We start from the raw sequence: 16,361 nt of genomic DNA, 5'->3' as shown, positions 1-16,361 counted from the left end.
ATATAATCATTCCCCCCCCCCGCCGCAAGAGGTTGTTTTCCCCCGTCACTGTCTTTCCTCGGGCGGAGACTGCCCTCTGCTGCCCCGGTGGCCAATCGCGCGTTACCTGGAGGAAACATGCTTGCGGATTGGCTGCTGCTCTTCCCTCTCTAATGTGCGGGCCCAGTCACGCGCCTTTCGGCTTTTCCTGCCGGTGTTTGAAAGGGCGTGAAGCTCCAGAGGTGCGCAGGGACCGGGAATGCGCGCGCGCTTGCGTGCGTTTGTTTGCAGCAACCAAACGGGGAGCAAGGAGGAGCCGAGAAGAGGAAGGGAGGTGAAGAGCTGGGTCCGCCCTACTGAAAGCAAATGGAGAAGTGAACGAGGGAAATGGCTGGGAGGCGGAGACGCATTGATTTTTTTTTTCTCGTTTGTTCTCTCCACCCCCCCCCATCCCACCCCTTCTCCAGTTCGAGGCGAGACTTCCGGGAAGAAGATGAGCGTTGCGGAGGTGTTTTTATATACGGAGATGCTGTTGTAAACCTGGGAATGCCGAAGAGGTAAGCGCTGCCGTTGCTGGGAACAGGAGGAGGAGAGGGCTTGGAGTCACGGCTTGGAGGTTAGGTGAATAAGACGGCCCGGCCCTGAATACTTAAGTTTGCCAGAGGACGCTGTTCTATGGTTTGGATGGATATGGGCTTGGGTTTTTGTTTACTCCGCTGAATTACATGGGCTTTCCCCCCAAATTATCTGTCCTTTTGGATCAGGGGTCTCCAACCTTGGCCACTTTAAGCCTGGCGGACTTAAACTCCCAGAATTCCCCAGCCAGCTTTGCTTTGCTGGGGGATTCTGGGAGTTGATGTGCACCAGGCTTAAAATGGCCAAGGTTGGAGACCCCTGTTTTGGATCACTGGAGGAGGCTTCTGTTTGTCGAGATTTATTTATTTATTTAAATTTTTTATTTATTTAAATTTATTTAAATTTTTATACCGCCCTTCTCCCGAAGGACTCAGGGCGGTGTACAGCCAAGGTTAAAATCTGGTGGAGATCTGGTGGAGTGGGGCTTTTCTCCGCCCTCAGCAACTTTAAGACATGTGGACTTCAACTCTTAGAATTCCTTGGGAATGCTGGCTGAGGAATTCTGGGAATTGAAGTCCACACGTTTTAAAGTTGGAACGTTTTAAAGTTCTCCGACAAGGTGGAGAAATGCTGCTCTAGGGCTTTTCTAAACTAAGTTGAGCCCTCTGGTAAACTTTGATTTATTTATTTTTTTAAAGTTTTTGGGGAGCCTTTTGGCTACGTAATTGCAAATAAGGTAGCCTTTCAGATTTTCATAATTATGATTATACATATTTTTTAAAAAATAATCTGCATTGGGATAATTTTATGATTTTCTTTCATAGGGTTTTTAGGTTTTCTTATTTAGAATATAGAATAGAATAGAAGTTTTATTGGCCAAGTGTGATTGGACACACAAGGAATTTGTCTTGGTGCATATGCTCTCAGTGTACATAAAAGAAAAGATACCTTCATCAAGGTACAACACTTATAACACTTAATGATAGTCATAGGGTACAAATTTAACACTTAATGATACAATACTTAATGTTAGTCATAGGCTACAAATAAGCAATTATTTTACTTAATAGAAACCAAAGGAGTGTGTGGAATCATAGGGTATAATATAGGATCCAGTTCTTGATAAATAATCACATCTGAAAGGGTTTATGTAAATGTAAAGAGTAGATAGGGATAAGTAAATCAATACTGTCAAAGGAGTTTTTTGGCTGTTAAAACGAAACACTGGTTTTATTTATGTAACTTTTCTTTCTGGTTAAACTATGTTATTTGAGGTGAGAAGGAAGGTGAAATAGTTAAAAGTCTGTTAATGCCAATGTCATGCATTATGCCTTTTGGAAACTTTCTATCCTGTTCTTGCTTCCACAATGTCTTTCTTTATACAGTTTCATATATTTATCTTTGTTCTCTAAACTTCTCATCTTCCTCTTTTTCAGGATCTCATCAAATCCACCCAAAAATGACTCTCTTTCTCCTATTATCTCAGTTGTTCATTCTTTCTGTATATCCAAACCACCTCAATGTACATTTTTCATATTGAACATTCACTGTTGTATTTTCATTAGTTCAGTTTCCATACTTTCTTGACCCAATCTCTTGTTTACCCATATGCTTAAGTCCTCCATTCTCACTCTATTCAACTTAAGTTTCCCCTGAGTTTCCCAAAGCTGATGTCCATGTCCTCCTCCAGTTTTATTTCTTTCAAAATATATGATTGATTGTACTTAGCACATACCACCTATCAGTCAGCATCCGTCTTAAATTTTTCTTCACTCCTCATTGCATCATATAGTAACATTCACTGGAAATCATTGTGTTCTGATCTAACCATATTGTATGGGAAACCATAAAAAACATATATTTGTGTGAACACATGTAGTGTTAATATATTCATCATAAATATGTTAAACAACCAACATAACATCACACACCCTTGTTTACTTAACCCTCATCAATACCACACCATAAGCTATCTATTTTCATATATGCTTTATTTTCATCATAATCAGTGGTGGGTTTCTACTGGTTCACCCCGGTTCGGATGAACCGGTAGCGGTGGTGGCGAGAGGGTCTTCCCACCCGCCTGGAAACCATCATGGACGCTCTGGGCTTGCGCAGAAGGTTCTGCGCATGTGCAGAAGCGCCATGAGTGAAGTTCCAAACCGGTAGCGAAGGTAAGTGAAACCCACTACTGATCATAATGTATTGCTGTATTCAGTAACCAAGCTGCAGCTATATATGCAAAATCTTCCAAAACCTAAATCTATTGACTTTTACAGAGTCAAACTTCCTGGGAGTTTGTGAGTTCTGCACAGTATCTTAGCTGTTTGTAGCACAGCATTCTTCTGGACAGAGAGCTTCGATGGTGTTCATGGGATTTCTTGGTGCTTCAGAGTCACAGCCCTGATGCTGGGACAACTGCTGGGGCCACTTTGGTCTTTAATTTCTACATTCTCTTTAATTCGGCTTTCAGGCTCTGATACTTTTCTAGCTTCTCATATACCTTCCTAATGCTGCTTTTACTTGCCACCACTACATCTATCATCATCTTGTACCTTCTGCTCCTTGTCTATTACCGTGATGTCTGTTGATTGATCAGTATCATCTTGTCCATCTGGATCTGGAAGTCCCACAGGATCTTAGCACTGTTATTTTCCACAACCTTTTGTAGAATCTTCCATCTGGATTTGGGAGGGTCTAGCCTATACACTGCAGATGTTTCTGTACACAATGCCAGCTTCTTGGTTGTGCCACTCAGTGCATACTGTTCCTGTCTGCATCTTATATCCTGCCATTATGTATTGGACTGTCTCTGAGGCCTCTGCACAGTGTGCACCTTGGATTCTGTCTACTGTGGTAGACTCTTGCTCCTATGGATCTGGTGCTTACTGCTTGCTCTTGTGCTGCTATGCCTTTGTGCTGTTTTTAGTCCAGCTTTTTCCAGCCACTGGTAGGATTTCCCAATGTCTGCCACCTCATCTATCTGTTGATGCTACATCCCATACAAGGTTTTATATACATATATTCCACCTTTATTATTTTATAAATAACTCAAGTCAGTGAATATATCTGAAACTCTGTCCCCCCCCTCCTGTTTTCCCCACAACAACAGTCCTGTGAAATGAGTTGTGCTGAGAGAGTGATTGGCCCAAGATCACCCAGCCGGCTTTCATGCCTAAGATGGGAGTAGAACTCACAGTCTCCTGTTTCTAGTCTGGTGCCTTAATCACTGGATTAAACTGGCTCTCTGCATATATGTATACATGAAATACATTATATGGAAACTATAGTTAATGCATAAGTAATGACCATGAGTCTACTTTACAGGTAGACCTCGGCTTACAACCATTTGTTTAGTAATTGTTTGAAGTTACAACAGCTCTGAAAAAAATTACCTGTGACCATTTTTCATACTTACAACCATTGCAGCATCCCCATGGTCAGATGATCAAAGTTGGATCTTGGCAATTGGCATGTGTTTGACTATTACATTGTCCCGGGATCATGTGATGCCATTTTGCAACCTTGTGACAATGGGAAAGTCAATGGGAAAGTCAATGGGAAAGCCAGATTCACTTAACAACTGTGTTACTAACTTAACTGCACTGATTCACTTAACTGTGGTAAGAAAGTTTGTAAAATGGGGCAATACTCACTTAACTGTCCTGTTTAGCAACAGAAATTTTGGGCTCAATTGTGGTCGTAAATCGAGGGTGCCATGGATCTAACGGGGCTCCATGGAACTCTCCAAGCCAATTGTAGCCTTACCTAAGAAATTATTAGGCTGACTATGGCTTTGGCTGACTGGGTAGATTGCCAAATGTATAATAAAGCTATCATTTAATAGGACTGCTACATCCAGACAGCAAAGGTTGAGGCAGTAACAAGAAGGCAGTAAAAAGATAGAACCTTCTGTATGTCTTTGCTTTCATCTAGTGATAATCTGGATGTTTGCCGCTTAGCCCTGCTTGCTGTTGCTTAATCAGTGAATGTGGTTGCTGAAAATTCGTTTCTTGTGATCACAGAAAATCTGGGAAGGGCCAGGTTGCAAACAATGAACGGGACAAAAGGCCCCAATTCAAATTTCCATTCTGCCAGCAAATATGAATTGTGGCTTTCAGAATAAGAAGGAATGTGTAAATCTATAAGTGCTCAAGATGTGGCATTTGCTATGTGTTTGGGCTTTTAAGTATCTAAAGAGATGTCTTCTGTGCATTAGGTTGATTCTCTTCCACAAGTGTTTATCATAGATGGCATTCTTCCATTTAATTTCCAGCTTCTTTTTTTAAATACGTGAATGATTCTCCAGTATTGAATTATAGCTGTGAAACAATGTCTCGTAGGCATTGAGTTATTTGTTTCTGTAATTCTTCACATTCTGTTAGCTCAAGGTAAATTCTGCCTTATTTGAGGTCAGTATTATCAGTGTGCCAACAATACCAAATTATGCATATCTACCTCATGCTGAGCAAGTGAAGCTGTTTAACTTCCTTCTCAAAGTCTGGAGGCTATAAGGGCCTAGATGGAGAGAAACAGGCTGCAACTTAGCCTTAGCGAGATAGAGTGGTTGTGGGGTCTTGATAGCTGACATCTTTGACTCTGGATAGGATAACACTCCCCAGGACAGAACTGGTATGCAATTTGGTGGTTGTCCTATATTTGAAGCTCCTGTTGGAAGAGCAGGCGGCAGTCAAAGCTTAGGGGCCCTTTACTCGTTTGCCATTTCTGGCCTGCTCTTTGCTTTGGCCTTGCTCACAGTCATGCCTTAATCACTTCCTGATTAGATTAATGCATTGTGTACATGGGGCTGCCCTTGAAGAATATTCAGAAGCTGCAGTTGACTGAGACTACTGTGGCATATTAATTCTGGGTTCCCCATGGTTCATCAACTTACATTACTGCTGCATCAGTTGCCCTAGCCCCTAGTTGTTTTCTGGGTGGGGTTAAAGATGCTGGTTATCATCTTTAAAGCTCCATATGACACAGTGTCAGATTTGTGAGACCACCTCTTAGCTTTGTAGCTGCAATCCAATTCTTCGGATTGGCCTCCCATCTGAGATTTGACGGATCTTATTCAAATAAGAATGGGCCTCTGGTGGCTCAGACTGCTAAGACAGTCTGTTATTAACACAGCTGCTTGCAATTGCTGCAGGTTCAAGTCCCACCAGGCCCAAGGTTGACTCAGCCTTCCATCCTTTATAAGGTAGGTAAAATGAGGACCCAGATTGTTGGGGGGGCAATAAGTTGACTTTGTATATAATATACAAATGGATGAAGACTATTGCTTAACATAGTGTAAGACGCCCTGAGTCTTCGAAGAAGGGCGGGATATAAATGCAAAAAAAAAAAATGCTTAATAAGCAAAGAAAGGCATTTATGAAGGATCCACCCTAATGTATTAGACTAGACTATAACAAGTTGATTTGTATTTTGAGACTTGCAAGGTTGGTATCAGCCCTCCCAAGTGACCAGACTGAAAACATGACCAGAAGAGCCAGTGCTATGTTACTGTCAGACTACATTAACAGAATCTTGCAAGTCTGAACAGAAACCATAAATCTCCTGCTGTAACCTTTAACAGTGTGATATGTTAGGATGGCTCCTTCTTAAATTTCTTTGTCCATTAAGCATTTGCAGGCTCCTCTCTCTTTTATCTGATAGTTTTCTAGGCTGTGTCTCTTCCCTCAAGGTCATTCCCACATACCATTGCAAGAGGCCACAAGGAACCTGTCCAGTCTGGCTTCTTATATCTCATAGTAATATGAATCTGGATTCTATCTGTATCCTGTATCTCAGTTGCATTTACAAATGGTATTCAGTTCCATTTACAATGAAAACCTGTACTCCAGTTCAGAATTTGAAAGAAAAAAAATGTTATCCAATATTCTTATAAGATTATTTCTTTATTTACAAGTACCGTATCTTGATATAAGATACTTGTGAAATATGAAGATATGAACCATAGACTAATTCGGCATTGTTGGACCTGATTACCAAACAAATCTGTACCAGGAGATAATGGGGATTGTCTCTGGGATATTCTGTAAGCAAATTACGTTTTTTACCACACAACTCTGGCCCATTTACTAAAATACAGATTTCTATTTTCTTCTAACAGTCAGGATAGTTAGCATTAATGTCCCAGAGAGAAAACCAGATTGTATCTATTTGAATTAACCCAAATATCTTTGCTTGATACTAAATTTGCACGTCTAAAGGAGTGGGAAATGTATAGTTTTCTCGAGTATTGTTCCATTGGCCATTCAGGGCATGTCTGTTGAGAAGTCTATCATCAACCTCTGGAGGGCCACAGGTTTATTAACCTTAGACCAAAGCAAGTTTTTATACTTGATTTTGTAGGCGAGCCTAGCATGGAGCAGATTTTGCTATTATATTAAATATTACTAATAGAATGTGCTGAGGGGTGGGGAAGGGGTTGCACAGTTTTGCTTTTCTCCGTTATGGGAAATATTTAGAAAGCGAGATATTAGAGGTCAGCTATACAAGAATAGAATAGAATTTTTTATTGGCCAAGTGTGATTGGCCACACAAGGAATTTGTCTTGGTGCATACGCTCTTGGTGTACATAGAAGAAAACATATGTTCATCAAGATTCATAAGGTACAACACTTAATGATAGTCTATAGGATACATATAAGCAATCAAATCATATTAGGAAAGCTGCTAGCTTAGACCAAGATCCCAGCATTATTTCCGTTACTCTAACTTTTTGTCTTGGAATGGTTTATTTTTCTTTCCCATTCACCCCCTTTCTCAGTTTTATTTAGCTGTAATTCATGTCTCAAGGCTAAATATTTTAAAGGATTTCATTCATTGATTCTAGTGTGAGGAGTAGCATGTGATATGCTTGTGACTGTCTTATGTGCAGTTATTTGAATAGCAGTGGGTTTGGGAGGAGGAGGAGGAGAATGTGGCTTATGGCAACATTAAGAATATATTTTAATCCTAAACTTTTTTTTTTATTGTTGTGAGGTGGACTTCCCAATGATGACAGGAGCTGCTTCTCGGATCCTGTCAAGCAAGTTTTCTATGCCATGAATAACACCACCATGCCCACTTCTGCTGGGCCAACCAATGACTCCCTGGTGGGTTATATTCTAGTGCCGTTTTTCCTTATCACCATTGTTGGAATCGTCATGGCAGTGGTGAGTGGACTCAAGACAGAAGCACTTGGTTTCTAGACCAGCATGTTGGGTGGGGAATTCTGGAAGTTGAAGATTACACATCTTAAAGTTGCTGAGGTTGAGAAATGCTCCTCTACTTTTTATGTCAACAATGGAATATGCCGGAAAGTTTTTCTTTGGGGAAAAAAAATGAGTCCCAATATCAGTTCTTCGTCAACGGTTTCTATTGTAACAGTTGCAGTCTGTTCAATTAGTGAGCGCCATTATTTTAAAAATGTCCACTTGTGAACACTGCATCTTAGGAAATTCCAGTGATCTAAGTCACAAAAATATATAATTAAGCCTTTTAGAAGTAATGTGAGAGTTCTGTCTGTGTCACTTGTGTATTTATAAGCATATATTTTCCCCTTCAGGCTGAGCAAAAATGTTTCTTCTTTACCATTCCAATGGCCTTCAGTGATGCTTAGTCTGGAGTTCCTGGACACACTAAGAAAACCTTAAAAATTATCAAGTTTGAAAAAACTGAATGTTTTTGTTTAGTTGGATGCCTAAAATGTAAATCGATTGAAGAATTTTATAGCTTGGTGTATGTATGTAAGTAGATTACGTGAAAGCTGCTCTGCTTTTGACTTTTATGTTCAGTGTATCCGAAAGCCACAGCTCAAACAACATTTTATTGCATAAAACCAAAGAGCAAGTTGCCCCTGCAACCTCAAGATGCTCAGCAACTGAAAGTAGCTTCTTAATGGGCCACAGTTTTCATAAAGAGGATGCCAAAATAGGACTTTGCTTTAGTCTGTTCCACTGAAAAGATACAGTTACTGTGGTAATTTGCAGCTCTCATTTTCCTTGGTCATTATCAAAGGCTAGGCTAGTTGTGGGAAGTAAAGTAGCTGTAATCTGATATTCCTGGAAGGTACCAGGTTGATCTCTGGACTTTGGTGAGATTTTATCTACCATCTTTCAGTATCTTTATCATTCGACACTCTCAAATGAATTGGGTGCTCCACATAAAGGTAAAGGTAAAGGTTTCCCTCGCACATACGTGCTAGTCGTTGTCGAATCTAGGGGGCGGTGCTCATCTCCGTTTCAAAGCTGAAGAGCCAGCGCTGTCCGAAGACGTCTCCGTGGTCATGTGGCCGGCATGACTCAACGCCAAAGGCACACGGAACGCTGTTACCTTCCCACCAAAGGTGGTCCCTGTTTTTTCTACTTGCATTTTTACATGCTTTCGAAACTGCTAGGTTGGCAGAAGCTGGGACAAGTAACGGGAGCTCGCCCCGTTACACTAGGGATTCGAACCGCCGACCTTTCGATCGGCAAGTTCAACGTCCTAGCCCCTGAGCCACCACGCCCCCTATCTTTATCATTTGACACTCTCAAATGAATTGGGTGCTCCACATATGTTACCATTATGTGGCTTGTGAAAATTGCACCCAGACTAATGACACAAATTGTGACCCTGATGTTCACATTCCTTGTATTCTTTTTCTTGTTTTATTTTTATTCCCAGTTTGAAGAAATAATGTCTGACGCATATTCACATTCCTCTCATCATTGTTTTCTCCTTCCCTTTTGTCATTGCAGATGATGTATATCCAGAAAAAAAGGAGGTAAGAAATTCCAGTAGGAGATTGTCTTTTTAGATCTATCTTCTTGCTAGAAGGGACTCTTTTAATACTGCAGTCAATTACATACTTACTCTACTGTAAACAGAGATAGATCAATTCATTAATGTAAAGTACAATAATGCACATTGCTCTTCATATGTTGGCTGAATTATGACATGTTCCACTTTTTTTTTTCATTAAATGGTCCTGGAAAATAGATTCTGGGAATTACAGTTAAAGCTAATAAGACACATTTTGATATGAAGTAGACTAGTAACTCTTGTTAAAATCTTGTATTAAAAATAATATTCTTTCAGTATCTATTGTATTGTAGGATCCATTTGGGATACTTATAAATTATCACTTTGTAGAGTATTGTTTTCTAATATAGTGAATAATGATAGCTTTTTAAAGCATGCTAGATAGCATCCAATCTTATGTATTGCGTTATGGTGGGAAATGGGGAGTTCAGCTTTCTGGGGAAGATTTGAAATTTTGGAAAATCGGTAATGACCACAAATGGGATCAGGAACTCTGGTGCTAAGTGACACGATTGTTAAGTGAAACATCACAAGACCACAACTTTCAGTTTTACAGCTGGCTTCTCCATTGAGTCTATTAGTTGGAAGCTAGCTGTGAAGTGCACAAGTAGTGATCACATCACTGGCACACTGCAATAGTTGTAAATAGGATGCTACCATCTTCATAAAGTTGCTTTGTCAGCACTACTGTAACTTCAAATGGTCACTAAATAGGATAGTCATTAAGCAAGGTCTGCCTGTGTTGCATTGAATAGCAGCCATGGGCTAGCCACAAAAACTAATTTATTAGGTGAATGAGATTTCTTATTGCTTTTTCTTCCAGTTTCACATGGTACTATCACTGATTTTAGCTTTTTTTATTTTAAACAACTAAACATTTTAATGTACAATTAAAATTAACTACTGGAATGAACTAGCTACCATTTTTATTTTCCCATGTAAAATCCAGAAATATTCTTAGACATTATTTTAGTTTCCTGAATCTGGAAGGAAAAGAATGTGCTTGCCGTAACAGTTTGTCCTTATTTAAAACCACAGGAATTGTTGCTGCATGGATGCATTTTGTATGATGCTTCATTAATCATGGGTTTAAGGTAGATGTGTTGTAATTAGAAGAACCATCCAATGCTCTATGGTTGGTTCATTATAATTCCTACATTAACATTTCACTATAGTTTAATTTATACATTCCAGAGAAATGTCAACATAATGTAAGTGTGATTATAATTTTAGGTGGGTGCAAAATAAACATTTAACGTGCAGAGTGGTTTGTCAATAATGGTATGAATTGTTCTTTTATTTGCTAAATCATCTGTGTATCTTATTACTATATTAGTTACTTTGGAATATTGATAAAACTTCCGAAGTTTTCCTCTGACAAATATCGACACATATTCGATGCAAAACTTACTTATAGTCCACCTAGCCTTGTGCTGCTTAATGTATTGGACCTACAATTTCCTGAATTCCCAGCTCACTTGGCAAATGAGAACTATGTCTAGGAATTCTGGAATCTTGTTGTTCAGAACATCTGAAGAATATCAGGTTGCTGAAGACTGGCAACTGATGAGTGGAACTTCAGGTATATTATCAAAATATAAACCAGCTTTGTGACTGAAATTTGGATCATAGTTACTTGGAATTAATTATTAGTGCATGAGACTAATAGAAACATTTGAACACTAAACTACTTAAAATTTTGAAATGTTTATTCTACTGAAATTATGATTGTTGTTCATCCCTGACATTGCTTTATGATGTAGCTCTGTCTTGCCTGAGCCAGTGCCGGGGTCATGAGAAAAGAATTGTAGCAGCTTTTAATTGCTCGAGGACAATTTTAGGTTACACTCTGACAAATCTGCCTCCTAGATATGATCGACTACGCCACCATCTGTTGCCAATGTACAGTTATGATCCTGCGGAGGAGCTACATGAGGCTGAGCAAGAACTCCTAGTGGAGCCAGAGGACACTAAAGTAGGCTTACGTGGGGTATATTTTACACATTACATACCCATCGCAGAGCCATGTTTCAGAATATTTATGGACAGTTGCATGTTCATATGTGATTTGCCTATGAAACTATCACTAGAGGGAAGGAAGCAATTGCCCATCGTATTTTCAAATTATCTTGATTTGAGTTTGACTGAATATGGTAACTAGAAGTGCAGTATAACCAGAAGCACCTCCTTTTTGAACTCACCGTGCACTGCTTGACTTGTTACACTTAAAAATCATTAACAAAAGAGAAAATGTCTTATTTCAAAATAATGTACTATTATTCTTTTTAATAATAGCTCCATTTACTTCCTTAGAAAACAAAATGGTGAGAATTATAGTCTAATCCTTTGTTGTGAAGGGTACTCTTCCAAAAGTGGATGTATCAACTGAGTATTGAAGGCTAGAAGGAGCCTTCTCCTTCTAGCCTCCTGTCTAGCCACCAGACAATATTTTAGTGATTTGCCAATTACTACATTGCTTTGACACACATTTTTTGAGTAGGCAGATCCCTCCTTAAGTCATTTTGCAAGCACATTCACAACATGTTCTCAAAACATAATCCCTGAATATTGTTGTGTCAAGGTACCATGAATTGTCCTATAGATGTGAGCAGTGAGTTCTGAATATTTTTGTCTATTCAGGAAAGAGGGAAAATAAAATAATTTCATTTGTTTACACAGACAGTCCTTAACTTAAGACCATTTGTTAAATGATATTCAAAGTTATGACGGCCTCAGAAAATGACCTGTACAAATGACCATTGCCATTTGATGACCATTAGTCATCAAATGACTAATGGTTATTTGATCACAATTTGGGCACTTGACATCTGGCTTGCATTTACAGTTGCAGCATCCTGCGGTCACGACTGCTATCCTTTTTGTGAATTTCCAGCAAGAAAGTAACTTTAGATCACAATGACCACAAGTTCCGGTCCCATTGTGGTCGTAAGTTGAATACTACCTGTAGTTTGAGGCTATGCTTTCTTTCTTGAGCTGCATGGTTCAGATATACTGCCTCTAAGAATGTCATTTGAATTAGCTGGAGCCCTTTTGTATATACTTCATTTTTCTTGTTACAATTATTTTTCTCCATAAAAAAGAGCTAAGCTAACAGCAGTGTACATCTCTGGGATAAATGGTTCATTCTAATTTAATGCAGCTATTTTGGCATACACCAAAACTTTCTACCCAAAAGTGCCTTGCGTTTTTCAAGATCCAGCCTTTTACAAACAAAATAGGGAGGCTACTCAAGAAAAATACGTTTTTGTTATTGTTGCCTGGCCCTTTCAGGAATGTGTCACAATGAGGGAAGGATGAAGAGCTACCGTATATACTCGAGTATAAGCCGAGTTTTTCAGCACGTTTTTTGTGCTGAAAAACGTCCCCTCGGCTTATACTCTAGTATATACGGCTTATACTCGAGTTTGTTTTTCTTCTTCTTTTTTTCACATTATACCGGATGGCGCAAACTTGGCGGGCTTTTGCATTAGCGCGGGGAAGCCCTGCCGGTGCAGTGAGAGGGCGGGGCGGGGGAGCCGCCAGCCTTCTCGGCTGAGGGAGGGAGGGTTTCCCCGACCGGTAGCTGCCTCATTTCCCACCCTCGGCTTATACTCGAGTCCCCAGTTTACCCCAGTTTTTTGGGGTAAAATTGGGGACCTCGGCTTATACTCGGATCGGCTTATATTCGAGTATATACGGGGTAAGTCTGAAAAACAACATTAGAAAGTTGAAATGACAGATCTTGATTACCGAGATTGCAAAAAGATGTGAGCATAGCTAAAAAAGCCAAATATTAGGACATTTGACCAAAGACTATCACAAATAGAATATTTATATGGACCATGCTAGAAAATTAAGTGTTTAGGAGTTATTTTTATATTACTGTACGTGTAAGCAGTATTTCTGTTTTTGTTAAGTATTGAAATGAGAAATGTAAGAAATGATCCCTGGCTGTCCATTTTCATGGCTGCATAAAAGAGGAAGTGAATCATTCACAGAAGCATAAACATGCTTAAGTCTAGCTGTTTCATTCAGCCAGTGCATGGGAGCTGTTTTTTTCCCTTTCTGTTTCATAGATGATTTTCACAAAGAATGTTGTCTCCATTTTTGCTTTCTGAAGTGACTTCCAAAACGATGCAGTATTGGCACAGCAGGGGGAGCACCCATCTCCTTCCCATTAAAACTTTACTGGTGGATTTCCATTCAAGCAGCTTTGTTTGGGAAGCAACACAGCTAGTCCTCAACTTACGACCCCAATTAAGTCCAAAATTTACTGTATTTTTTGGAGTATAAGACTCACCGAAGTATAAGACGTACCTTAGTTTTTCGGGAGGAAAAGAAGCTGATTGGCAGGTGGATTGGCCTCCTGGAATACCCCCAATCAGCTGTTCCCAGAGTTGAATTTTAGCAACAGGTTCTTGGTTGTGAGCTCTGTGCTTTGCTTTTTTTCCTGCCTCTGAAACTCCGTTTTTCTGCCTCTGAAGCTCTAAAACAGCTTCAGGGGGAAAAAAGCCTCTGAAGCTTTGGGACTTTTTTTCTGAAGCTCCGTTTGGGGCTTTTTTTCCTGAAGCTCAGTTTCTGATGCTTTTTTTAGCCTCTGAAACCTCCATTTGAGAAGCTGGGCAGGGCTACATTCGGAGTATAAGATTTTCACCCTCTTTTTTGGGGGGGAAAAGGTGCGTTTTATACTCCAAAAAATATGGTATGTTAAGTGAGATGTTTGTGAAGTGAGTTTGCTCCATTTTACGACCTTTCTATAGTTGTTAAGTGAATCACCGCAGTTCTTAAATTAGTAACATGGTTGTTAAGTGAATCCGGTTTCCCCATTGCTTGACTTTGCTTGTTGGAAGATCGCAAAAGGGGAGCCCGTGAGTTTGCAACACTGCAACCATCATAAATGTGAGTCATTGTCAAATCATCCAAATGTAAATCACATTGACCATGGGATGCTGCAAAGGTCGTTCAGTGTGAAAAATGGTCATCATTTTTCTCAGTGCCGTTGTAACTTTGAACGGTCACTAAATGAACTGCTGTAAGTTGAGGACTACCTGTACTCCAATAGTAATGAAAAAGGACATTGGTCTTACCTGACACATCTCTTCTCAGTGCGCTGCGGGAGAACTGCCAGGTTATTATTCTCAGTCATAATAATAAGCTGTGGAAGATGTCCATTCTTTGAAAAGATGCTATTGTTGAAAGTCTGAGGGTGATATTAAATATGTGTGCTATGTATTACAGGTGATGCGAGGTTGGGGAGGATACCAGCCCTATCGTAATTCATTTATGGATGTGAAAGCTTGATGGTACTCATCTTGGACTGATCAGAGTGTAGATGGATGACCTCTTCTACCTGGCATGTGTGCCAACTTGAATGCCATTAATGTTGCTGCCTTTCTTCACACTTCAGTACTACAGCCTCTTGCCGTGACTTCCAGTAACAGAAGGTGTAATGGATGCCAGCCGTGTCAAGAAGATTGGCACTGAGCATCTGGTACAAAGAGTAGCCTAGGGAGTTGGAGAATTGTGTTTGGAACTAGGACAGCTTGCTATGTGGCATCATTCTTCGTATCAGCTGATTTGCATTTTATGTGGATGATGAGATACAGGAGTTTATGAAATTTCAAGTAAAATATTACTGAATAACTCTTGCATTACGGGCATCGATCCTCAAAAGCTCAGCTTTGTTTTTTTTTAAAAAAGCAATGCAGTCAACCTCCATTTTCTTTTGTGAACAAAGAGCATAAGAATGCAGCTGCTATGATATCCCAGCGCATTGCTAGCTGCCTTCTCTCCTTACTTGCCTAAGTATGTAAAAGGGTGTATTATTTAAAGTTGTTGGGATTCCTGTAATGTATTGCTGAACTGATGCGAGCAAAGTGAATAAAATTGCTAAATGCATAACTTGGTGCTTGAGGGGTGATGGTATACTTCTTGAAATAGGGATAACGGGTACATGACATCAGCTTTGGATTTTTTGTGTGTGCTACATGCTGGGAGGATGCAGTTTAGCTAGGAAGTTCATATAGATGCTTAGCATGTCTATCAGAGAGGACCATTATTATTTCTGACAAACTATTTTCTTTGGTGACCTGTTTGAGCTTAACAGGGACAGACAGTGTTATCTGGTATTTGGGAAATCATCTGTTTTGTAAATAAAACTGAACCAGACTAGGAGTACCTGTGGCAAAACATTAAGCTTTTACAGTACTATAATCTGTTATATGCCTGTCTTTGTGGATACAGCTTGTTACCATTAATAGACCTATGATGGACTGATGTCTTGGTTCAGCAATGTCATTGCTGCTTTGCTGAAAAATTTGTGCTACTCATTGCTTGCTGAACTCAGCTAATGGACACAAATTATGCACCTAATGTAGAAAGCTGCACTGGTAACTTTGAGAAAGTGTCTTTATTTATTCCCCCGCCCATTTTTTTTTTAAAGCAGGTTGGGAGTCTTCCACACATTTTAAGAACATTGAGATGCAACTTATTTATATTGCATACATCTAATGCCTTTTGAGGTTGACAATGTATTCCTAATGCAATGAGAAAAATGTGACCATTGTGGTTCTGGAAATAAAGTTAAATTTTCTATGACAAGACTGAATGCACATGACAATGTACATTGAACCATTGCTTCTCTTCCTAAACACACAAAGTTAATAAACTGGGGGTGCAGCTACATGGGCTGAATTAAGGGTGGTTTGAAGCTGCCATGAAGGAAAGCATTCTTCTGCCATTCCCTGCATCATCTTCCAATGAAATCAATATGTACTGTGCATTTTAATTTGTCCCCATCTATATGCCTTTGATTTATATCTCATATTGCTATTAACTCCTTGCTTTGTTATGGGTCTGCAGGCAAAAAATCTGCAATGTCATGATTTACCTCCAGTCATGAATTTTAGTTCCTAAATGTACTGAATGTTTGTACTGCATTTATTTCTATGCTGCTAGTCGTCTGTCTCAAAATAGATATAAATTTCCCAAATACAGATGAATTATGTATT

General features: G+C 39.6%; 2 protein-coding genes across 8 annotated transcripts in view; both read left to right on the top strand.

Moving 5' to 3' along the window:
• The window catches only part of NUDT3 (nudix hydrolase 3), a 69,218-nt gene extending 53,961 nt beyond the window's left edge, over positions 1-15,257 (top strand). For all 6 annotated transcript variants that reach the window (XR_009154204.1, XR_009154203.1, XR_009154202.1 and 3 more), the window contains 4 exons: positions 447-536; positions 7,549-7,661; positions 9,288-9,313; positions 14,590-15,257. The gene's annotated coding sequence lies outside the window, so the exon portion shown is untranslated. The remainder of the gene's footprint in view (positions 1-446; positions 537-7,548; positions 7,662-9,287; positions 9,314-14,589) is intronic.
• Positions 445-15,257, top strand: SMIM29 (small integral membrane protein 29). Of its 2 annotated transcripts, none has more exons than XM_058175559.1 (6): positions 445-536; positions 6,470-6,598; positions 7,549-7,661; positions 9,288-9,313; positions 11,221-11,326; positions 14,590-15,257. In XM_058175559.1, exons 2-6 carry the CDS (start codon positions 6,574-6,576, stop codon positions 14,650-14,652), a joined length of 333 nt encoding a protein of 110 aa, XP_058031542.1. In that variant the 5' UTR covers positions 445-536; positions 6,470-6,573; the 3' UTR covers positions 14,653-15,257. The 2 variants fall into 2 exon arrangements, with proteins under 2 accessions (XP_058031542.1, XP_058031541.1); XM_058175558.1 differs by having other exon boundaries at positions 7,549-7,721.
• Positions 15,258-16,361: the final 1,104 nt, after the last annotated feature.

The sequence above is a fragment of the Ahaetulla prasina genome, chromosome 3, assembly GCF_028640845.1.
Source record: "Ahaetulla prasina isolate Xishuangbanna chromosome 3, ASM2864084v1, whole genome shotgun sequence".
NCBI lineage: Eukaryota > Metazoa > Chordata > Lepidosauria > Squamata > Colubridae > Ahaetulla > Ahaetulla prasina.
This window is presented reverse-complemented; position numbering and strand designations above follow the sequence as displayed.